Source organism: Pelophylax lessonae (genome assembly GCF_965119305.1).
Source record: "Pelophylax lessonae genome assembly, chromosome: 4".
Taxonomy (NCBI): Eukaryota; Metazoa; Chordata; class Amphibia; order Anura; family Ranidae; genus Pelophylax; species Pelophylax lessonae.
In genome coordinates, this window is record NC_138771.1 from 296239649 (window position 1) to 296264636 (window position 24988).

Consider the following 24988-nt stretch of genomic DNA (forward strand, 5'->3'; position numbering starts at 1 on the left):
AAAGCTCTATGTGTGGGAAAAAAAAGGACATCAATTGTATTTGGGTACAGCGTGGCATGACTGCACAATTATTGGTTAAAATAATGCAGTGCTGAATCGGAAAAAATAAAAGTGAAAAGTTCTGGAGCTTAAGTGGTTAAAGAATAACCAATAAACATATATGTAGGATGTCGTTGACAATCATTACTCTTGAAAATTATTTACTTTGTGCAACCACCTGTAACTAGAAATAATGCTTTTATAGACAGCTATGCAGTATAACCTTAACAAGCAATCTTGTTGGTCTGGTGGAGCGAGATTCCCATGAAATGATAGATACCAACTTTCTATTCCAATAAATAAAAAAATATATATATATTTCTATCATATGCACCACAATTACCATACACTGGCACCTAAACCCAATTGGCATGACATAGCAGCTGTCCAACTTTTCAACTGGGAAACCATTTTATTTCTAAGGGGGTCAGATACCTTCTGACCAACTACTCCTGGGGAAAAAATGTATTGACCATCATATTTATTCCTGTTAGGATAAACATGCAAAATCTGCCTGAACTGATCTGCTATTCTCACTTCCTTCTCTATATGAATGAAGATAACCGAAAGTGAACAATCAAACAGTCACAATTACAGAGCACTGCCCTCAAGGATGGTCTCATTTTGCCTGCATGGCTGATCCACTTCTTACGTTGATACTTTAGGTTATAAACAACAAAAACTGAAACTAGCGTAAATTGTTGTGCAAACTGATCTCCCATAGCACAGCTCAGGATAGAGGAGAATAATATGCTAATTACCTACATAATGACAAATGCTATTAAATCATATCTATCTGACTACTGTGCCTAATATTTTCCAAATAAAGAATTTTACAAATTTACTATATACCACAATTGTCAATTGTTTCTATGTATATTCTCAAAAATCTCAACAACAACAGACAACACCTTACGAATAAACATGCATTTTAAACAATTCAAGTTAGGTTTCTGTAGTGAACTAAAACAGAAAATGCCAAAATAATTTAACTCTATAAAAACATATTCAAATTAGATTTCATATTCTTAGATTGCAATGTAAATCAATTTACTAGACTTATCAAGAAAACATATAATACCTTGTAAAATAACTATTCAGATGGCACTGAGGGCAATAAAGAATACAACAGAACACAAATAGCTAAAAGCTAAACAGGTTGTTAAATGTTAGGTAGGCTGATTATAAAGAATATAATAGGGAATCATATTATGCATATGTTTTACAGTAACTTTTAACTATATACTAAATCAACTAATTCATAATATTTTCCTTCATTTTGCAATATAAGGAATATTTGAAACTGAAATAAGATTTCAAACTTCTTTAATATGCCAATTACCTATTTACTATTTTTTCACTGTGTGCAATATAAAATGAGGACGTGTCAGCTAATAATTTCTTTCTATTACAGTTCCTGCATAGTTTTCCTAGGTAATTCACAGTGCAATCCAGGCAGGTCTAATTACCATGCAGCATTACCATAAATGATGGTGTTCGAGAGCAGCTGAGGTGGTACAGAGGTGTGCATAATTATAGCAATTATACTAAAGCTCTCCATGTGGGGTAATGTTTGTAGGTAAATGGTTTAAACACTTCTGCTAACTCATGATTAATGCCATACGACAAGCACCTTTATGGATATTAATCCAATAGGATGCTAGGATAAGACTCATGAATCAACACTAATTGTGCATTTTCGTCTTTATTCCTGGGCTATAATACATATTAGTTCTTAAATTGATGTCAGACACGAACATTTTGTCCAGTTTAGTTATCTTGCTGTTAACTGCACTATAAAACAGCTGGATCATTGGCAATATTTTATGTTTTACATTTGGAGCCAGTTGTAAAAGTGTTATTAGGAAACAGAAGAGACCTTTTGCTTCATTAATGTCTTGGGCTAACTATTTAGTTACACATACTTCTGTTCTAAACCTGATACAGGAAGCATGAACATTTCTAGAGAAGTAAATTAGTCTAAACTTATGGGAGAAGAGTTGTTTGCAATTGAATTCAAAATGTCCTTCTATTAGTTATTGAAACAAGACAGGGATATCAAATGTGGTAATGAAAATAAAAATGATGATAAAAAAAAAGGTGTAGTAGCCAAGGATATCAGATGTTTAGCTTAGCGTAGCAAAACTGAAAGATATATTTGTTTGCTAAAGGTTTTTGCTTTTTCCTCTTTATCTTAAAAAAGTGGTCATATCACTAAACTTAACATCACACATGAATCAGTAAGGTTCATGCTAGAGTTACCAAATCTTATTTAGAGTTTCAGGCCAGAATTTACACTTGTAATAGAGATAAAGCAACATACAGTTTAATTTTCTGTTTAACCAAGACCAACGTGAGGTTATTATGTACTTTGGTTATCAACTGGCTTGGATGTGAACTATTTTAGAGTGTCAGCTCCAAAGCTCTATTTCAAACTGCTCTAAATCTCCTTTTGCTGGTAGGCCCATGCCTAATAAATACCCATCTGGTCTCTACATTTTAGGTTGCAGTAGACATTGATTATTGAAATTAAATGTCATACTCATCCTGCTCACTTTAGCATAAAAAATGTCAGAGAATCAATATATTTACTGTCATTGTTGTGCAGATAAAAACAAATTAAAACTGTTTAAAAAAGGCTCCAGGGGAGAGTAAGCACACCACATAACAAAATTGCTTTTGGAGGTAGGATGTTCTTGAGAAAGGGGTTTCTTACATCTCTAAAACTTTGGTTTTTCCTCCTCTCTCTTTTCTCCAGGGTCTGGCCCAGCTATCACTTTTATTACTTTATTCTGGATACCGAGCTGTATGTATTTCTGAACATCAGTTGCTATATATTCCTGTACCTATATACCTGCATGTATTTTTGTTGGTGTGATTCAACAGTGGAGTGAATATATTTGCTGTATTATGCTTGATGTGACATGACATACCTAGATATTTGTACTTATTGTAGAATTGTATGTATATGCCTATTACAACTTTACTGCTAAAGCATTTTTCTTATGTGGTGTGCTTGCTCTATATATTTAAAAATTTTGTTCTAAAAGATTGATACACTGTGGAGAGGTTTATGTAAGTACATAGTAGTGGTGTGCAGATGTTTATTGCTAATCACTTATTAAAAAAAATGCCAGCCCTGTAAAAGAAGCACCTCTATACATACCTTTCCAGCCAGCCTTGTCCTGAAATTCAGCAATTTTACTACTTCCCAGCAGCTGCAGGTACTCCAGGTGTGTAAATAACTACTCCTCCCACAGTTGTTCCTCCCTCCAGTTCCTACCTCACCGCAGGGCATATTAGTCAATGGAAGACAGGAATTCAACCCCCCTAGAATGATTAAATACCGGCAGTGGCTGAGGAGTAGTAAAGTACCATTTCAAAACATGGGCTGTAAGCTACTTTTACAGGGCTGGCCTTCTTTTTTATAAGATACCCAGTGGTGACAGGTTCCCTTTAAGAGAATCAGTAAGGCATAACAATTGCATTATCTAACTAAAAGAAAGAAATGGTTCCTACCATATTATTAAAATTGCAAAAAGGTTTTAATAAAAAATAAAAACTACTATAAAATCACAAACAATAATAGAAAGCAAAAAATAATAGAAAATACATTAAATTAAACTACCACCATAGAAAAAACAAAACATAGCCCTGGACAACCATACATTCATACCCATATACTGCAGAACTGACTGCTTTATTTACTACAGCTGAACACCAACACTAGAATAGCATCATTCAGTGAGCACACTGTTTGTATAGTTTTTCACAGAATGTATCCCTATCAGATTGTTAAGCTTCACACGGGTACTGCAGCTGTAAATTAAATGTAATCCATGCCAGACAACAGTTTAATTAAATACAGTATATGGATTCTCTGGGTTTTTAAACTATCAAGTAGACAGGAAAAGTACAATATTTAATCTTTTTGCATCCTAAAATGTACAGGAAAGATATGTATTTATTTGCTTGGGTTTCACTGGCACAGGGGGTTTATGTACTTGGAGCTGACGGTCTGAAATTGCTTACATTTAAGTCAGCTGGTAACCTAGGGACATTACTTAAAGTTAAAAGATAAGTTCACACCTGTATTTAGGGTGTAACATGTTACCAAAGAGCATCTGCCTGCAACCTTCCAGTCTCTCACTATGGCAGAGGGTGGGGATCTTCTCCCCCTGCCCGCTGTCACAGTTTTAAAAAGGGCACAATCTGTGAATGAATGAACCATAACTACAGTCTTCCACCATGACGGACAACTTGTAGTTCTCAATAAATTGTGAAGGCACTGGTGAGCGTTCTTGTTGTTCTTTGAACGTCCTACTCTTCAGTAACTGTCTGCCTGTATGGGAGGTATGGGCAGACAGCTATACTGGGATTCTGTAGGAGCCTGACAATGCACCCACGATCTGATGATGCTCTGCAGGCTCCAAAAAAAATTTACTTTTTTGCCTGCAAAAATATGTGCATTTTTTTTTTTAAGGTAAACTTAACCCTCACAGAGGTTACATAATGTGAGCAGGAAGGCGTTGTATGACATGTAATTGTATATATTGCAACCAACTATTGAGAAATAAAAAAACAAAAATAAACTGACATAGGTTCTATCCATTCGGTACTCAATTCAAAATAAAAAAATGGCTCTAATGGTATATTTGTAGAGAAGCCCTGCTAAAATACAGAGTGGCCTAATCAGCAATAACATCTCAGTTGTCCCATTAAATTGACATCCCTTTGCTAAATTTATAGCGATGTCTGTAAGTAGAATTATCAGACAGTAATTCACAATTATCCTCAGTTCAGTTTTCCAAAAAAATGTATACCAGTGCAAAATACTTTAGTTTAGCCATGTACATCTTCTATACATGTAAAACTGGTAATGTTAACCCTAATTTAAAAAAAAAAAACAGCTATTTTATATGCTATTTATTGCTATTTATATGCAGTAAGTATAATTTTAAGTATTTATAAAGGATAGTTATTTGCCATATTTGGTAGGAATTTTCAGTCCCAACCTCAACTTAAACATTTCCATATAAAAGTACAGTAAAACAAAAAAATGACCCTATGTACAAATTAAACTTAGTGGATTTATTTACACTATTTAAAAATCATACTGTGAAAAGTTTAAAATGCAAATCACTTCTTAAAAATTTTATTAAAAACTGACTGAGGCAAAAATATGGACTACAAATACATCAGCTGCTTAACATTTCAGACTTCAAAGGCTCTCTATATAAAGAAAGGCTTCTAAGAGAATGGCTTTGGTGTTTGATATCTTTTGCATGCATCAGTAAAAACAGAATACTTATGAAACAAAGGAGGTATTATAACAAAAAAAGATATAAAAGAGTAAAACAAATGAAACAAGGGAGGAATTTAACAGTAAAAATAAAATATACGATGGGGGTTTAAGCAATGAGAAGGTTACAAATCCAAGGTGAACATTTCTAAAAAAAAGCCTCAAATCTAAAAATATGGAGGACATCAGTTACAGTTCTTGTCCAACATATTGGAAGCAACTATGTTACTAACAGCAGCCACAATCACCCTTCAAAGGAAACTCATACTGAAATAAATATTGGACAGCCATTGCTCAACTCCTAAAAATGTAAGTTGCCTGGAGGTCTCTGGCATTAATGACCTGAACAAGCCTACATGCAAAGGTAAAACTCTTGATCTCCTTACTTGTTTCAGGTCAGTGCCTTAGAAATTGTTAAAGCTAACAGGACATCATGACAGCTGAGACACTATTTTCAGGAGGAGAGGTCAGCAATGGCATGCTACGTGTTCTCTACAGGTTCTATGGCAGGGGATTAAATAAAACTGAGAAGTTTATATGAAAAAATACAATTCTTTCAGATGCATTCAGCCATGAAGCCTAAGAAATATTCCAAGATAATGAACATTGGCATTAAATAAAAGAGCTGGTGTCACCGTGGAAACAAGTCATAGTCTTGCAAAAATTAATATTTAACCTGCATAAATGCACAATGATATGTTTTAGTGACCTAGTCAAAGTCAGGGCCTCAGATGCAACTTAGTGGCTTGCATGACAAAGAGAATATAGGCTACATAAAACCTCACAAAACACACCTGTCAATAATAAAGAAAATGTTATACTGGTATAATGAAATCTCTAACACCTTACTAGGAGAAAGATAGAGCTTGGAGCCCAATTTCTGTAGTATCTGTTCCCCTGAGTCCATTTAAGAACAGTTAAAATCCTTAAGCCCTAAATGAAGTGGGGGGGGGGGGTGTTTGGACTCTGAAATGCCTTGGCTTCATTCTGCTAAGAATCAATGTTATCATTAATTTACCTTGAATTTATGTTTGGCACTCTCATAGGATTTTATGTATGTGGATTCTCAACTCTGAGTCCTTTCCCTGTTCCTAAGGGGAGTCCCCATTTTTGTGGAATGCTGTCAAACTGGAGCAAGTGCGCTGTCAAGTGACACTTTTAGCAACCCTTAGAAAATCTGAACCTAGTGCCCTGCATGTTCTTGTGTTTGGACCATTGCATTGGTTGTTAGTGTAAGGAATGCCCCTTATGGACAGCTAAGCAGATCGTTTGTGCTCACTTGCTTAACCACTTGAGCTTCATGACTAGGTGATGTCACATTAATGCAACGTTGTACCCAAATTAAAGTTATATCATTTTTTTCACACAAATGCAGTTTTTATTTGGGTAGTATTTGATTCTCATTGGTTTTTTTTTGTGATATAAATGAAAAAAAGCAGATTATTTAAAAAAACAAAAAACAAAAAAAAAAACAATATGTTTTACTTTCTGCCATAGAACATATCCAATAAAATTTTTAAAAAAATGTAATGTCTTTATAAATATTGACCAAAATTTATTCTGCTACATGTTTTTGATTAAAAAAAAATCCCAAAAGAAAACAGACTGCACTCTATAAAGCACTTTCTCATCTTTCAATGTCAGGTCCCACCTATCCAAGTGTTTACATTGCCTATTGCAAATAAGAAAGTGAAAGCATTCCATTTTAAGCACTAGTGTGCATCTATTACATTCAACTATATAAACAAAATTAGTTTAAAGACCAACTAAAGTAATAGAAATAGATATGCAGTTAGACAAACATTGTACTTAATACCTCTAATTGTAATCTTACCTCCATTTTCCTAATATAGCAGTTTTTCAGGATGTTTAAATAAAATGGTGCAGTCTAACGAGCACCAGAAACAAACCAGTGCTCTCAGTAAGGCCTGCCATACATGGTTCGAATTGGCTGTGATTCGAACCGTTAATGTGAAGGCTGAATATACCAAGTTGATTAAAATTGGGTACAACCAGCCTGCCACATTTTCTTATGATTATCACAAGCGGCTGCTATAGCCGTTAGTGATAATCACTGTCCTTTCCTGCCCCACCTGCCGGGAGAAGACAATGGCCCAGCCGGAGGGATTCCCACATCAACACTGTCTGTGTTGATGGGGGAATCAAGAAAATGTCTTTCCTGCAACCACAGAAATCTGCTCCATGTATGGCCAGCCTTAGTCACAAAGGTCTGGTCAGAAACCCCCTTTATTGCAACAATGTGCGCGAGGAAGCTTCTGCTAAAGGATGTGTCTGTTACGTAGCTCCTCCAGCATAGAGCAAAGAAGTGCAAAAGCTAGCAGCAGCATTGTCACCGAGAGAAAACGTTATTTTAAACTACTTATAAGCAAAATCAGGATGTAACGATGAACATAAAAGGGATAAAAAATATGTGAGATTTTATTGGGTTTTAATAACTAACAAGTAACATTTGATGATACTTAGGGGGTCTATAAATAAAAAATTTAAAAAAAGTGTATAAATGTATCAAACATTCTTAAGGTTGCATCAAAAAAATATGATTATTCCTATGATCTAGTGACCATCAATGAAAATATTGTATTATGGCCACTAGATGGTGCTTATAATTATAGGAAATAACCATATAACACAAATTATGACAGGTTTTTTTATTGTGCTGCATGAATGTTTGATGCATTTCTACAGCAAATGTTCTAGAAATACCCCCCTTAAAGGAGAAGTTCACCTTCCATATTCAGGGTTTAACATGTAACAAATGGACCAGCCCCTGCAACCCCCCCCCCCCTCCTGATTCCCTGATCTGACACTGCTAGTAGGGATCTTCTCCCCCTCCCCGCTAGCTGTTACAATTTAAAAAAAAAATGTGATTTAGCAGGGCTGCATCTGCCCTGCCCAGTCACTTATTCACAGTGCTCTATGAATAAAAAATGACAAGCTCTGGCAGCCTTCACGGCTGTCAGCTTGTCATTTTTAATGAACTACCACAGTGCTCTGCAGTGCTGTGGTCGTTTATTCTCTCTTCCTGTGAGATTGTATCTGTTTGTGCGTACAGGATGTACAGGCACACAGATACACTGACAGATCTGCAGGAGACTGGAGCAATGCTTTAGAGGCTCCAGAAACAAAAAATAATAAATGCACATTTTTTTTACATAAAAAATGTGTATTTATTATTTTTTGTTAAAAGGTGAACTTATCCTTTAATGTATCTCTAGTCAAAACCCTTGTTAGCATTGGATAGAATGAGGCAGAGACAGATTTCCTGAAAAGTATTTATTCCAATCTGTGTTCATTTCGGGGAGATTAACCCCCTCTCTATTTGTAGAGATGTCACCAAGAAAGAGATAAGTGAAAATCTAAACTTTTAGCGTTGTCCCCAGTAGAAGGTATACCTGATCTGGAAACAACTGTCTAAGAGGGGAATTGTTCTCACTTTTCGAAAATTTCCTCTAACTTCCTGTTGCAGAAAGTGAAGGGAAATTTTCCCAATGGCATACATACAAATTATCTGGCAAATGTTTTCACACTTCCCCACTGTATCCTAAAAAAAAAAAAAGATTTTACTATACTTACCCTTTAAGCATACACTATATTTTTCGACATATGTTTAATGCATATTGATTTGTATCACTGTTTGTTGTAGAGAATGCGATTTTATACCATTTTTTCTAAATATGAATTCATTCTTGGATCCTGAGGAAGCTCCTTTGAGTGAAACACGTAGGTCCACAAGATGAACCTTGACAGACATTGTCATACCCTTTATGATTATGTATATATTTATGTTTGTTTTATCCAATAAATATGTATTCTTTTTTACAACATCTGCTTTTTGCTGCTGTTATATATAGGCACAATTAAAATCCCCATTTCCAGTGTGTGGTAGTTACATTCCCCTTCTGTCTTCTTCCCCTACCCCTTGATTAGTCGCCTACCAACCTGGCTACATATTGCATAACATACACTCTATTCATTTAAGCTACTATTTCTGTTTTCAGCCAACTTACCAAATAAAATCAACAGTTTCAAATTTTTCCCCTTCTATTGGTATTTGATTACGTATATCCTCTGATCCAAAAACTGGTTCCAGATATAACCAGGCCATCTGAACTCGGAGCCAGGAATCCAAAGTGTCCTGAAAGTGTCGCTAAAAAAGAAATAAAATATATCAAGACAAAAATAATTTTGGTCTGGATGCCTAAACCAACCTTCTAATGCAGATATCAGAAAAATCCTTTTCTTTTTCCTAAAATGATTTTCAATCAGATTTTCATAGGGTTAAGAATTATTTCCTCATCCTCTGCTTTCTGTTCTACTAAAGAATGAGCCAACACAGCTGCCTCTCTGTTTGTCTCACCTAAATGATTTAATCGTACTGGGTGACTGTCTTGCATTTAGGCTCACATAATAAAAATTCAAGTGAAGTGAATTTAACAAAGAATTTTATACTTGTTTTTGCTTTTTATTATTCTACAGAATTCTGATGGCAAGACTGGTCCTGAAAAGCTGTATATAATGAAAGTTAGTGAAGCATGGACTTGACTGGGTGGTGAAATCAGAGATGTGGCATGGAGAGGAAATCTAAAAGCTAATTAAATTCAACAAGAGCTTATCAAAAGGCAACATACCAACTTAGCTTCCCATGCTAATATTTCTTTTTCAAATGGTGCAATAAATGGAGAACCTTTCATGGTTGTAGTTTTCACAATGTGATCTTCCAGCAAAACCTTTAACAGGTAGAGAAGAAATGAAATTGATACTGATGGTTAATGGAAGGGTATATAAACACAAATTCTATGTAATTAAGCTAACAGTATATAAAAATACATGTATTGATTTTTTTAAGAATGTGTTGTAGAACTAAAATATAGATTGTAATAGAGAGAGGGATTTCCATTTATACATACCATACACACACACAGTGTAATTACCAAAATACATCCCTAACTTTTACTTCTGTTACCTCAAAAATGTATTTTATTGGTTCTATGACAGGGAATCAGGGATTACAGGGACCTTTTGTAGCTAATGCCACCTTTCAGACCATGTTAAATGTTACACCCATATTAAGGATATAACATGAAATATTGTGAGTATGCACAGCTCCACATCCCAAACCTGCCCCACCCCCCCCCCCCCCCCCACTTACAGGAACTCTAGGTTCTTCTCCCCGCTGACTCCTGTCATTTTTAAAATGGACATAACTGAGTGTAACTCCACCCATACAGTTGCATCCTTTATTCCTAGGAAGTTGTGAATAAAAAAACTGCAAGTACTACCTGCCACCACAACAAAGGGACTGTAGTCATTAATGGAGCACAAATATGGTGATATCACCACACTTGTAGTCAATTAATTCTTTCTCTCTCTCTGTAGCTGAAGGTCTGTACTTGTGTACAGACCAGGGGCTGAGGGAAGAGTCTAAAGGAGCCAATACATTACACCTGTGACCCACTGATGCTAATCTCAATGCTTTGAAGGCTCAAAACTAACCAAAAATCTCAACAATAAATTCCATATTGTCTGCTGGACAGTTCACCTAATATGGAATCTCAGATACATCTTCAAAGCTACTTTTAGATCCACAAGCTTTCCTAATCATTACTGATAGAAGTAATAGAATGAGTTGAAGCACCAAGTTCAGGATTATTAACAGACAGTCATCATTAAAACACTGTTGTTAAGCCCGGAGTTCAATTCCAAAATGATATTGAAAAAATACCGAAACTTCAAAATGTACATATTAATCATTGTATAACAATTCCTATAAAATACTGTAAAGTAATTAGCCAGCAATAATATTTTTTTTTGAAAGGTGTTTATTTATACATTTTCAAGAACAATACATAACAAAGGTACAAGCAATGTCAGTAAAACAGAGCAGGGAATAAACAACAAACCAATGGAAAGCATTGCAGCATAGACAACTCAAAAACAGGCCAACGGGGCCTAGGGAGGAAGAGAAGGACGGGGGGACCTCGAGACCGAATTGCTTGGAAGCCGAACGGCAACATAGGGACACACCTAGCAGGACACCTTAAGTGGTCCCCACCCTAAGGTGGACAGGGGGGACAACCAGACAAGACGACCAACACAAACAAGGACACTCACACACTCACAAACCAACTCACACACCCACACATCCACACACACCTTCCCCTACCCTCAACCATCCATCCCCTCAGGGGGGAGCAGGTATTATACTACATGCTAGTCAGATAATCCTCAATTCACATGGGACCTCCATGGTCTCATTCAGCAGACAAGCTGGAAGGCAGAGGGGTATCCGCCCAGAAAGAATCCTCTACATCAAGCCAAGGTTGCCAAACTTTAGAAAACTTGCCAGGACACCCTCTACTCTTATAGATCAGTTTATAGAGTGGTACATCTCCACGCACTATAACATTGAACTGCTGTATGGTAGGCGGTTCAACACTTTTCCAATGTATCAAGATATGTTTCCTAGCATAGAACAGTAGTATGCGGATCAGGGTCCGGGGACATACACGGTGAATGAAATCATTCAACACACCCAACAGGCCTACCTCCGGCGTATGTGGGACCGGCAGGTGTAATTTATCATTAAAAAATTCGAAAATAGACGTCCAGTAACCTCTAATATGGGGGCAGGACCAAAACATGTGGAGGAGGTCTGCTGCAGGACAATCACATCTAGGACAGGCGGCTCCGGGGGCAACACCCATACAGACCAATTTTTGAGGCATGTAGTGCAAATGGTGAATGAATTTGAACTGTATGAGTCTGTGGTTAGAACTAATAAGGTCCTGGAAGCACACCTCAGAGGCCTCATCCCACACCTTCTCGGACAGCTCAGGAAGCAGTGTGACCCACTTGCACATGGCCAGATTAAATGGGTCGGCACTAGCCACCTGCAGCCTCGAGTAAAACGTAGTGACCATTTTAGTTACCTCTGGGATAGACAACTTTTCCATTGGGGATTCCTCGAGCTCCAGGGTCAACCCAGCAAACTGCACCCGGGCGGCATGGCGTAGTAACAAGTATTTAAAAAAGGAACGGTTGCACACACCATGTCGGGCCTTCAGGTCATCAAAAGATACAAAAAGGTTTGACCTAAAGACATGGGAGACATGCGTCACCCCAAGTCCCGACCACCAACAGGAGTCCGGGTGACCATGAAGCTCGGGGAAGTTGGGATTATCCCACAACGGGGCATTAGGAGACACCGCAGGTTCATCCAACAGCATCACATTGCCAGCATGCCAAGCCAGCCACCCAACCTCCATAGGAGAGACACGAGAGCAGCGCCTATGCAACGATCTGTGGAGAGGGTCTAGAGCCTGCATCTTCGAACCGTGCAAGGTCAATACAAGGATGGTGGAGGAGTTCCCAGGAGAGTCACCAAGCCAGTCATATATATAGGTAAGTTGGGATGCAATAAAATATTTGTAAAGATCAGGACATGCCAGGCGGCCCTGGAATTTGGAGCCTAGCTATACGAGGGTGAGAGCCCTGCCAAAAAAAAAGAAGTGAGAGTGGAATCTATTTTATGGAATAAACGCCTGGGTAAAAACACAGGTGGAGCACGAAAAACAAAGGAATTTAGGTAAGTAAATCATCTTAAAAATGTTAATCCTACCAATTAGATTCAGTGGCAACGAGAACCAGGTGCGCAGACGAACTTCCATATGTGAAATTATAGGCTGGACATTTAGAGAACAGTAGGTCAAGAGATCGGAGTGCACCTGTATCCCAAGGCACTTAAAGGTGGGAGACAGGCGAACCCCGGACCGCTGTAAAAAACTGAAATCCACGAGCGGGCCAAACGGGAAAGCCACCGATTTATCCCAGCCCACTCTGAGGCCGGAACCAGGTGCGCAGACGAACTTCCATATGTGAAATTATAGGCTGGACATTTAGAGAACAGTAGGTCAAGAGATCGGAGTGCACCTGTATCCCAAGGCACTTAAAGGTGGGAGACAGGCGAACCCCGGACCGCTGTAAAAAACTGAAATCCACGAGCGGGCCAAACGGGAAAGCCACGGATTTATCCCAGCCCACTCTGAGGCCGGACACCCCACGAACTCCTCCACCACCCCCAGTAAGGCTTCAAAAGATGACTCACGACCATCAAGGTAGATCAGTGCGCCATTCGCGTACAACAAGATTTTCTCCTCTATGTCACCACAAAGGATACCGCTCACCGTCACCGTCTGCCGCACCGCCAGAGCCAAGGGCTCAATGACCAGGGGCAAACAGAAGAGGCGACAGAGGGCAGCCCTGTCTAGTACCACGTTGAAGAGCAAACGGTGCAGAAACATCTTTATTAGTACATACTCTGGCTAGAAGTTTCGAGTAGAGCAGACGCACCCATTTAATCGAGGAGAGGCCAAAACCCATTTTAGACATGACCTGCCAGAGGAAAGCCCACCTCACGGTGTCAAAGGCCTTCCTTATGTCCAGAGATAACACTAGACCACTCCTGGCTGCCTTATCTGCACTGTACTGGTGTAAGTGGAGTCGGCGGATGTTATCATATGTGCTCTCTCCAGGCATGAACCCATTCTGATCTGGGTGGATGAGAGTGCTTATAACCTTACCAAGACGGGTAGCTAAAAGCTTGGCAAGAATCTTAACATCGCTGTTGAGCAAAGATATAGGATGGTAGGAGTCGCACAACAACCTATCCTTGTCGGGTTTGGGTAACACCACTGTGAGAGCCTCCCGCATAGAGGCCGGGAGCTCCCCTTCATTCAGAGCCGCCACATAGAGGTCCTGTAATCTGCTAGCCAGGTCCTCCGGGTACTCCTGGTACCACTCTGCGGGCAAGCCATCTAGTCCAGGGGTTTTGTTAGAAGGTAGAGAACCAATAGCAGTATCAATTTCATCAGTAGTCAGAGGGGCACCCAGCAGCAGCCTGTGGGCGTCAGGCAACACCGGAAATTTCAATGATTCCAAAAACCCCACAAGCTAGGCCTTGTCAACCATACTTTGTTCCGAGTAAAGGCAACAAGAATATTTCAACAAGACCATGGGAATCTCCAATAAACCTTTTCTCTAGTTTGCCAGCAGGATTTTGGAAATCTTGATCATCACAAATCTGCTTTGAATAAAAGGCCCTATTTCTTTTAGCCCCCCATGTACAGCACCTGCTCCTAATTGTTAATGACTGTCCTGACATAGGGATGCACTTCGATACATTTGACATACTCAGCTAGTATTTTTCAGACTGGGGGCCACTTTTTCGTTTTTCAATATAGTTAAAATGGCCAAAAAGTCAAGAACTGAAAATCCTGGTTGTTTGTACGCCAATAAGCACCTAGTACATTGGATCATTGGAGGAAATCAAGTGGTTTTCTGTCAAAGGTGTGGTCCTTTATTTAATCAAATCTTGGTAGATGTTTTACTTATCCAGGTATTTGCTTGAGTATGTAAATAATATTCTAGTCATCACCAGTAAATGAATGCCCAATGCCTTGCATTTTTAATATAATATATATGCAAGCTGCAGAACATGTTTGTTTTATCCCATCATTTCTTACTTTCCAGATGCCTCCTAAATTTTCAGATGTTTTACTTAATCATTAGTGTTTGAAAATTAGGCCAGCAGCAGGTTTATGTTTTAAATCCATGTGTATTCTGCACTCCATATTTTTGTTTGGTCTTGTTTTAGTATTTGGTCAATGCATCAGATAAATTCTGTACGGGGGTGGTGAACAGTGGTTTTAGATTTTGCTGTGCAGTTTTAATTATCATTGATTGTACCTGGTGATTTGTGAAGTAGCAGTTGGCAGGGAAGCAATTTTTCGGCTTAAAAAGTTATTGCAAATGATTATTTAAAATAATAAAAACAAAGAACTTTGGAGAAAATGGATGGATTAAACTAAAGTATTGCATTTTCTTTTGCATTTTAGATACTGTGTCATTGTACACACTCCAACACCTCAGATGTCTTGATATGTGGCAATAAGCAATGGTCAACAAAATTTCTTTAAAATAAATGCAACTTGCACAGAAAAAAAGTCTATTGAAAAGCCTATTGAAAAACCTCAATGCAGACAATCCAGTCGGTATATGTTTCTAAAGTGTGCTTGAGGCTTGGAGGAAAATTGAATTACAACTTTTGTCATAATTCAATAACATATTTATATTCATTACCAACATATTGCTTAGAACAATTCACTTCTGAGCGCACTCACAGAAAAGATTGGTGCATCCAACCAGTTTCAAGAGTCAGATAAACAGAAAATAAAGTTTGAAGAGCAAGTTAAATGTTCATTGCATCGGTACACTAGGTTGCCTGAACCCAAATTAAAATGATTCTAATAAGTGTAATCAGTCTTTTTAGAATATTGTAAACATATCTGCCTCATAAATGCATTACAGGCCATAGGGTAACCTAACATTATTATGAAAGTAGTTACCTGAATTTCATCAACAGCGGCTAGCACATAGCTATTTCCATCCTTGTAGGGTGAAAATATGAAGCATACATCCTCCCAATCTGTTTTCATTTTGTTGAGTGCTTTCTCCAGAGCATACTCTTTGCTAGCCTGAGAGCTGATCTGATTTAAATCATCAAGATATTTTTCAAGACCAAACTGCAAATATTCAAAAAGAGTTGTACTTTCATGTGGAGTGATATTAAATCCAACCTGGGTAAAGAGAAAAATACTCAGATATTTATTGGGAAGTAATACTACATGCTTTATAATTTCTCAGAAGCATTTTTACCGGATAATTTCTCCTGACATTAAATTAATCAGGCTACATCACAATTCTAACCTAAGTTGCTTCAATATATTGGGCCACAAACTCAGATATATGAAAGTTTTAACAGCTGATCTCTAAAATTGAGATTACTGCCAAATATGCATGTATTCTACCCGTGTTCCCCAAGTTCTAGTAAAATAATTCAAATTTTAAACACAATTATGTCTTTGTAACAGCCAAAACAATATAAAATCAACAACAGCATGTTTTCAAACCGTTACCAGTGAATCTTAAAAAAAGTGTTTAATAATAAGTATATGTAAACCCTAACAATGGAGTTCTCTTATTTTCTACATTGTGGTGTGCTAAATATACTTTGAAAGCATTCCGTTATATCTCCCTGATAAGTAAATAAATAAAAAACTTTAATCATGTAAGAAATTCAGAGCTGCCCTATGTCCTGTGTTATCTTACGTAAGCTTATTATGTAAGCTTATTAGCCCTTCTAGTTATTATCTTGGACCACACCCTACCCTATTCTTGTGTAAAATATGGTAGGGGTGGTTTGATTAGCTTAGCAAAAGACAACTAAGCAGGGCTGACACCACATAGTCTTCCTAAATGCAGTGTGTTTTCAGCCAACAACAGGACTAAGCAGCCAAGTAGATTTCTGCCAGATCAGCAGATATTGCTCTGTACTTGCATGGTCTTTAAAGGGAGAAAACTTAGGAAACGGTAATGTAAGCCCTGACATACACTTTAATAAGCTTTGTAAACATGAGTTGGATGTCTTCAAAAATCAGGATTCAGTCATTTCTGTGAGTAGTTCACCCTGGACAAGTTCAGCAATGCACCTAATCTGAACAAGTATTTTACCAAGTATTAACAGCTTAAAATGACAAAGCAGCAGTGCTATGGATAGGAACTCTACTACAAAGCAAAACTTGCTAATCACAAGAAATACAAATGGCAAGGAAAACCAATCTGGTCAAATAATCAAAATGTTGTGGTCAATTTAGACAGCGTTAACGCTTTCCAAACATTAAATACCATGGCAATTTGTGTTTTTCAAAAGACTAGATTTCACTCAACACAGAATGTACTTTGTTTGCCCTATTATGTGTTCTATTTAATAGATAAGATATGCCTAAAACATTAACAAATATATAAACATGTAACTTATTCAAGGATTTAATACATCTGCAGATACTGGAGAAACAAAGGAATAACAATCAGTTGGCCAGTTACAAGAAATGATCCAAGAACTACCCTTCAAGTAATACGGCACACTGACACTTTTATAGGGAGTTGCATATTCTCTAATCAGCAGGCTGAGAAAGGAGAAGTGCTTAAAACATCCCATAGATGATTTGATTTTCTTTCCTTCCACTTCAGTCTGTATTGATTGGGGAGCCTTTCTGACCATCAGAACACAATGATTACTGCTAGTGGCTATAACCACCAGCAGTAATCACAGGTAAAAAATCTGACAGCTGATTTTACCCAAATCAATCAATGGATCGACTTGGGTACAATCAGTCTGCCCATATATGGATCAAATCTTGGCTGGTCCCTGCCGAATTGGTTGAATTAAATTCCATGTATGGACAGCTTAAGACATCAGTGACTTAGTCTCTTAGTATGCAGTTAGGGGAGTGCTACTACAATGATTTAGGGGGGTGGCATTCAACTCTGTATATGGATGAGGAAATGTAGAACATGAGATTCTAAAACTGAGATATTTGTCTAAATTTGTTTGATACTTTTAGGGGCCCCAGCAATGATCTTGTCGCCTAATGCCATACAGTCACATCCTTCCTGATGCAGCAGGAATCTTAAAATATATCTACAGCCAAAGCATATTTTCTATTTTTAATATAGTAAGGATTGATTTAAACCCCTTTCATTTATTTTTTTTACATATGTATCACATTCAAAAGTTTATCTTTTACATCTGCAGATACAACAGGAAGTGAAAGCAAATCCCTCCAAAGTGAAGCACATTTCCTCTTCGACATTTGTCACAAGAATAGATGCTCCTATTGGAAGATTTCTCCTCTACTTCTATTCTGATGGCAATTAAAAATGTTACAACTTCCCTTGCTATCAGTGTATATGGCAGTGGTTAACTGAAGACACTGAGGGGTGAATCTCCCTAGCCGAGATACAGACAGCATAAAAGCCTAACAGGGGTTATAAGCCTTCCACAATCTATTCAAATGTTTTTAGAAAAATGTTCCTCTAGTTATCTTTCAATTTATCTTCTATATTAACTAAAAGAATGAATATTCTTTAAAAAAAGAATATTCTTTTTTATTTAAAATCAAAAGTCTGTTGATTTGTACCAGAGTGCTTACATCCTGGAAGAACCAATCAAGGGAAGAACCAATCAAGGTGTTTTTCAAAAACAAGTAACATCCGTGTGTGGTTGGTGAGGAGTGTCTTCTATAGACCTTAGATTCAATTCACAAAGCTAATGCACCAGAACAGGAATCTTTATTTTCATAAAATGATCATTACTTTCATATTGGAGCTAACATGTTTGAAAATTATCATCACATGGCTAAAAATATAGATCCATATCCTTGCTTTAACAGTTTGTTAACTGATTATTTTTATGTAGAATCAAGTAACTATTAGTACTTATGGTCATAAAATAAATAATTATGAATTATTACTAAGTTCTGGATCCTAAACACAAAGTCCTATAATTCTCCTATACAAGGTGCTCCTCAATAACTAACACACATTGCTGTAAATTAAAAATCCAGCATAAAATGATCTCAGCAGGTAGGTGGAGTTGAAATATTCAATACACAGGTCTATTGTCACTATTAAAATAAATAAAAGTAATGACAATTTGCCCAACTTCTATGAAATTCTTTGTGGATGTGTGCCTGAGTGAGCATGTGTATTCCTAGAAATGGCATTATTTTATGACAGACCATGCTATAGGGGTCTAGTTTAATTTGGCTATATAGTGGGATTGATTTACTTAAGGCAAATAGCCCACTTTGCAAGAGAATTTAAACTTTACAAGGACATTTTCCCTAAAGTTTAGTGAATGTAATAAAAATTCACTTTGCAAAGAATGCCAACCATACCCCAAGCTCTAGGGATAAGTTAATAGTCTTTATGCCTTTGGTAAATCAACCTCAGTGTGTTATGTATGTAGCAAGAACCTCTTGCAAATACATTTGGCTAAAATTAATTTAGTTTATTACCCCCTATAGGATTGCTATTAAAGCAATTAGTATTCTGCATGACTAAAGGGAGTGTCTTGGATATAAAGATTATATAACAGAGAAGCCCCTTAATGGTTTTGCTATGGGGCCTCTTGACATGGTTTTAAGGTCATGATGTCTAGCATGTTTCAATATTTTAATACTGACATACAATGAATGAATGATTTTCCTTTTGTGAACTTGCATCAGATACAATGTTTTTCAGATAAATCAGTAAATGCTTGAAAAAATTGTATTAAACAGGTGTGAAACAAAATAGTTCACTGCACTCTCTACGCTTGTTTAAGGAGAATAAACTCGACTTCTAAATCCTTAAATCCAATTTAGCAAGCCTCATGTAAGTAGAACAACACTGCAGTGAAGATTATATAAAGCACAAGAAATGAACTGTTCACTTGCTGCTGGTGAAAGATTCAAGAGCATTTATTCCAGACTTCTATGTGAAATGATGCAACCAGCAGACCTTAAATGAAACTAGTTAATCTAGCCTTTGAAGAATAGAGCCATACACTTGAGTCGTAGGAACATTTATGAACTGCAGAAAGTAATTACTGAAAGATAAAATAGGATGTCACGGTGCGGTTAGTTTCCCAAATTTATTGCTCTGGATTTTTTTTTTCTGCTGCTTACAACCCTTCTTGTATGATGTAATTTTCATATTTGACAGCCACCCTCTCACAACAGCTGAGAAGGGTTGGTGGGAAGAGAGATCACCATATGACTTTTCCCTTGATGGCCAGGATTCTTTACCCATGATGTATCATCAGGGTGAGATGTTTCAATGCTGATAAATAATTCAGTCTTTCTGTCATCTTGGAAGAACTAAAATTTATACTGCAAGCCAATGAATGAGAGAAAGTGACCCTCCAACACTAGTTAAAATGTCAACTGAATGCTTTGAAGATTATCTGAGGTAAAATCATCTAAAAGGGAAGAAACAGGACATTCTGAAAATGTTTAAATGTATCAGGGAAGTTTATTGAATAACACTTGTACTGAGCTTATCATTGCAGAACAGTTAAAGAAGAATTCCAGCTTCTAATGTAATGGGGATGATTTATTAAAGTAGTAGAGTGTGTTCACTTTGTAAGTGTATGTTCTCTTAGCTTAGTGTAGATAGTGAAGATTTATGTCATCTATAAATACCCAATCATGAGGGGAGAAAAAAAAAGGATTTTTGCTTGTATCAGAAGGAGATGATTGAACACACCTCCTTATATTCTATATAAGAATTCTCTTTTCCTATAGTATATCAACACTAAATATTCCAAACTATTCAAAGTTGTCAAAACCATTCATTTGATACTAAATATGTTAAGCTCATTGTATATATAATATAAATTGCACATAAGGAACCCAACTGTTATTGTTAGCTGCAGCCTTCAGGGCATCTACCTCAATCCTATCTATATTTACCAGCTTCCATCCACGTTAGAGCTGATAGATGGCTACAGCGCAGGCTTACTTTGCCAGAAGGACGTACATGGACGTCTTCCCTCGATTGCGCGGGCAGTGCGCTCTGTGATCACTGAGTCCTTTGAACTCAGCTGATCACAATTTAAGGTAAAGGGCCAATCACAGCTGACAGCATGAGGAGAAAAAGAGAGCCAATAACCAGCTTGTGGTAAAAGGACCTTTGCACTGATAATTAGGGCCCTAATTATCAGTGCAGACCCAACAGTGCCCACCAGTGCTGCCAATTAGTATCCGCCAGGGCTGTCAATCAGTGCCCACCAGTGCTGCCAATCAGTTCGCATCAGTGCTGCCCATCAGTGCCCATCAGTGCTGCCTATCAGAGTCCATCCGTGCCACCTATCAGTGCCTATCAGTGCTCCCTCATAAGTTCCCATCAGTGCCTACCACTTGGTTTAGCAAAAAATAAAAAACCCAGTTGAGATTAAATACCACCAAAAGAAAGCTATATTTGAGTGAAAAAAATATATAAAAATTGTCATATTGGTACAGTGTTGCATGACCGCGCAAATGTCAATAAAAGTGTGACTGGGCTAAAAGTTGAAAATTGGCCTAGGCAGGAAGGGGTTGAAAGTGTCCAGTAGGAACGTGGTTAAAGTTACTCATTACTAGAGTTGTACAATTATGGCTGGACTGTGATAGAACATTGTCATCAGTTTTTCTGCTGTTGAATGGACATTGAACACTGGAAGCCATGTGGCTTTGCCTATTTCCTTCTTTATATTTCTTTTTCATGGAAAAAAATGTATCGCACAGATTTTTCTGCTCTCCGTTCCCAGAAAGGTAAAAGGCACATCCAATATTTTTCAAAGCAATTTAGAAATATGTTTTGGAAATACCTTATCAAAATTTTAAATCAGGCATAATATAATGTAATTAACCAAGGGAAGTGTTGAAGAATCTTTCTTTTAGGTAACTTTTTTATTCATTTGCTGGATTCTACCATTTTTTCTTGTCTTTATATCTTATTTTGGCTTGTAATCTTCATTTTGTTGACATAAGACTTCCAATTTGATTTTTTAGGCTAAATGCTGTGCCCCATCAACAGAAAAAGCCCTATCAATGTATTTTAGTTTTTCTTTTTTTTTCAAAAAGTTTTAAATTCATTATAGCACGCCACCCAAGAGTAGATCAATTTCCAAAAAAAAAAAAAAAAAATATTCTACGCTTATAAAAATCTGACCAATAAACATGTGATGGCTGAATTCCAGGCAGATATGTAAAAATAGAACTTAATTCAGATATGGCTTCCATAAAAATAAATCACAGAATGCATTTCCACATAGAACTAGCCTGGTTACCCAAATCTGGCTTGCTGACAGCCTCATTGACACAAGGAGCCATTGAGTTCTCTCTTACTGACATGGAACACTTTAAAAGGTGGGGAGAGCCCAGAATGAGCAAGAGGGAGTTGTATATCCTTTAATGTCCAGATATATGCTGTAGTAGGTCCTTGAAAAGCCTTTCTTACTAAATTGCAGTGTAGAAGGTAATTACTCAACTGACACTTTATCCCCTTAATTTGTAGGGTGATTCCATATTTTTGGTTTTTGCTAAAAAAAAAAAAAAAAAAAAGAGGGGAGTATGGGGAACATTATAGTGAGAACAGTGAAATATTGGTATAGCATATTAAAGCTTCCATAGAGCATTGTGTTTATGGGCCAGTTCACAACAGTTTTGTATCCCTTCCACCATGCAATAATTGTGTTGTATACATTTATTGAAGCTCCCTCTTGTCATTTAGCTATTACCAACTATGGCAATAGGAACGATAACACCAGGTTTTGGGCAACAGTCACTCAACAATTGTTTTTTTTTTGTACATGGTACACAAAGTCCGCTCTACAGCTCAAATATGTGGCAGTCATCACATGTAGTCAGGTTTTTTTGTTTCTCTTTCTCTCCAAATTAAAATCATTTGTCAATTTTCTTGGGTGCCATGATTAAGTTCAAAGAGCATCGCTTGCATATCATATAGATATACTAGGACTGGTGAGACTCATAGTGATTGGCAAATAGCTGACATGATATAGTACATTTGTACTTAAAAGTAATGTAATTTAGTTTAGTGATTCCCGAAGCCACGAGTAACTGGTGACATCACACTTATCTGCATTTTGACATTACGTCATTTTGTCTGCTTGGTTGACACTGCCTACTCTGTTCGGAGCCTGCTAAAGGAATGACCTCTGTCTCACAGCCTGCCAAAAGGCATGACTCCTACTGTAGCTACATACGCTAGCAAAGGACAAAACTACGGCCACAATTGTGTGGCACCAGCGAAGAGCCCATCGGGGTTTGGATAACTGAACACAGTTTCAGTAAACAGAGTCAGTGGTGAGTTGCCGGTAGCAACAGAACCCCCCTGGAGACTTGAAGGGTCACACACCACACAGTGGTAACCAGCAGAAGGCAGGGCAGAGTTATCTGCAGGCATATGACAATGGATGAATAAAGGGGGTGATGAAAATCTAGAAGCACCTGGCTGAAGGGGGTAACCATTCAAATTGATAAAAAAACATTTCAAGGAAAAAGGGTCTCACTATTAGGTCACAGTAAATCTATAGCAAGGCTAAACAAAGGTCCTTACTACTCATAATTACCAGATAAGCAGTCAGTTGAATGCATATGTCTGAAAAGTACACGTGTTTCTCTCCCTACCTGTGTCCACAATAATAAAGTATAATCACAGAAAGCCAGGAAAGCTGGTCCATAGCCTTATACAGAATATGCTTTCTCCATTTGGAATCTCCATGGAAGGCCGTCCCAGAAGCAAGAGCAACAGGACCAGATTTGCATTATGGACTTTCATACTATTATTATTGGACTATTGAGAACTCTTATCCTCATTTTGTTTTTTTGTGTGGTTTGGACTCTTAGTATTTTTTTTTTATTTTTTTTTTCCTTCCATCATTATGGAGGTATTACATCCAGAACAAGTAATGAACTGATGACACTGAGATCCAGGAATGTGGGTCTGTAGAGACGGAGAGTTTATAGTTTTTTTCCAACTAGTTTTATTTCAGATAGAGTGACAAACGCTCAAAAGGAGATTACACCTAAACCATTATGTTATGTGGGGCCTTTGCTTTCTGCAGGCCCCAAGCGGGCATCTGTTGCCATATGGGGTTTAGGCGTAATTTCTTTTACCGTGTTGTGATGATGAGGAGATTATGTATAAATCTCCATTGTAGAGATTGTAAATATTTATGTAAATATATACAGGTATGATATATTGAGTTTTGGATTTTACATTTAGCTGAGAGATGATTGTCACTTATATAAAGTGGTGTGACTTCCAGTTGGCACTCAGTTAAAGGAACCGGTTTAACCAGTCCATTTAAAATGCAGGCAACTGCTTTTTACATATAAACAACTACGGATAGTATTACCTGTGATTACATTTTTGGAAGCGAGACATTGTGGAGCCAGGGCACCCCAGGTATTATTATACAGGATTTATAGGAGTGAATCCCCCCCCCCCACAGAAAAAGGAGTGGTTAGAAAGAGGCGTAACTATGGGAGGGGGAAATGGTCCAATCTGGGAAGAGATAGGCCCACAGGAAGTGACAAGCAAGATAGCTGAACCAATGAGAATGGCCCTATACAAGGCTATGGGATATGGGTCTATATTAGGTTCGGTGAGACAGGGTGACTTCCTGTTTGGCATGGGACAGCGAGAGCCAGCACTAGAGGTAATTATGGAGTAAGGATTAAGGGTACATTGTATATTTTATTTGTGTCGGTCATAGTGTGTGTATATGAGTCTATACTCTATATATTGTATTTGTTCAGTTAAACTAGGGATATTTTACATTGTGTAGTATGTACAATAGTTATTATTGTTGTAAATTACGTAGGCTGTGCAAACCTTATACGAATAAATAATTGTTGTGTTAAAGTTTTCACACAGTCATAGAACTCTCATTATTAACCCAAATATTGTCTGAGATAAATTAACTCTCATAGATTTTTGGTAACACACTGCTATTTAGACCAACAAAATTGCAAATCCTTTGGCAGGTAAAATGGATCATGTAGATTTATTGCTCCTGATTCTAGATGTTTGTCCAGAGTTCACTTTAATGTTCATTAAACAATGCCCCAGCTATAACAAAAACTATATGTCAAAATTGTCCAGTTTTCTTTTCTAGAAAAAAATGGAATCTAACATAACTACAACAATATAGTTTGCCAAGGTGAAACAAAGCATGTC

General features: G+C 37.4%; 1 protein-coding gene across 1 annotated transcript in view; it reads right to left on the minus strand.

Moving 5' to 3' along the window:
* The window catches only part of LOC309553508 (dynein axonemal heavy chain 3-like), a 136757-nt gene that overhangs the window by 8347 nt on the left and 103422 nt on the right, over positions 1-24988 (minus strand). The window contains exons 16-18 of the mRNA XM_082254743.1: positions 15766-15996; positions 9991-10089; positions 9370-9509 (exon numbers count right to left, since the gene is read on the minus strand). Of these exons, the coding sequence (XP_082110869.1) occupies positions 9370-9509; positions 9991-10089; positions 15766-15996 (470 nt within the window). The remainder of the gene's footprint in view (positions 1-9369; positions 9510-9990; positions 10090-15765; positions 15997-24988) is intronic.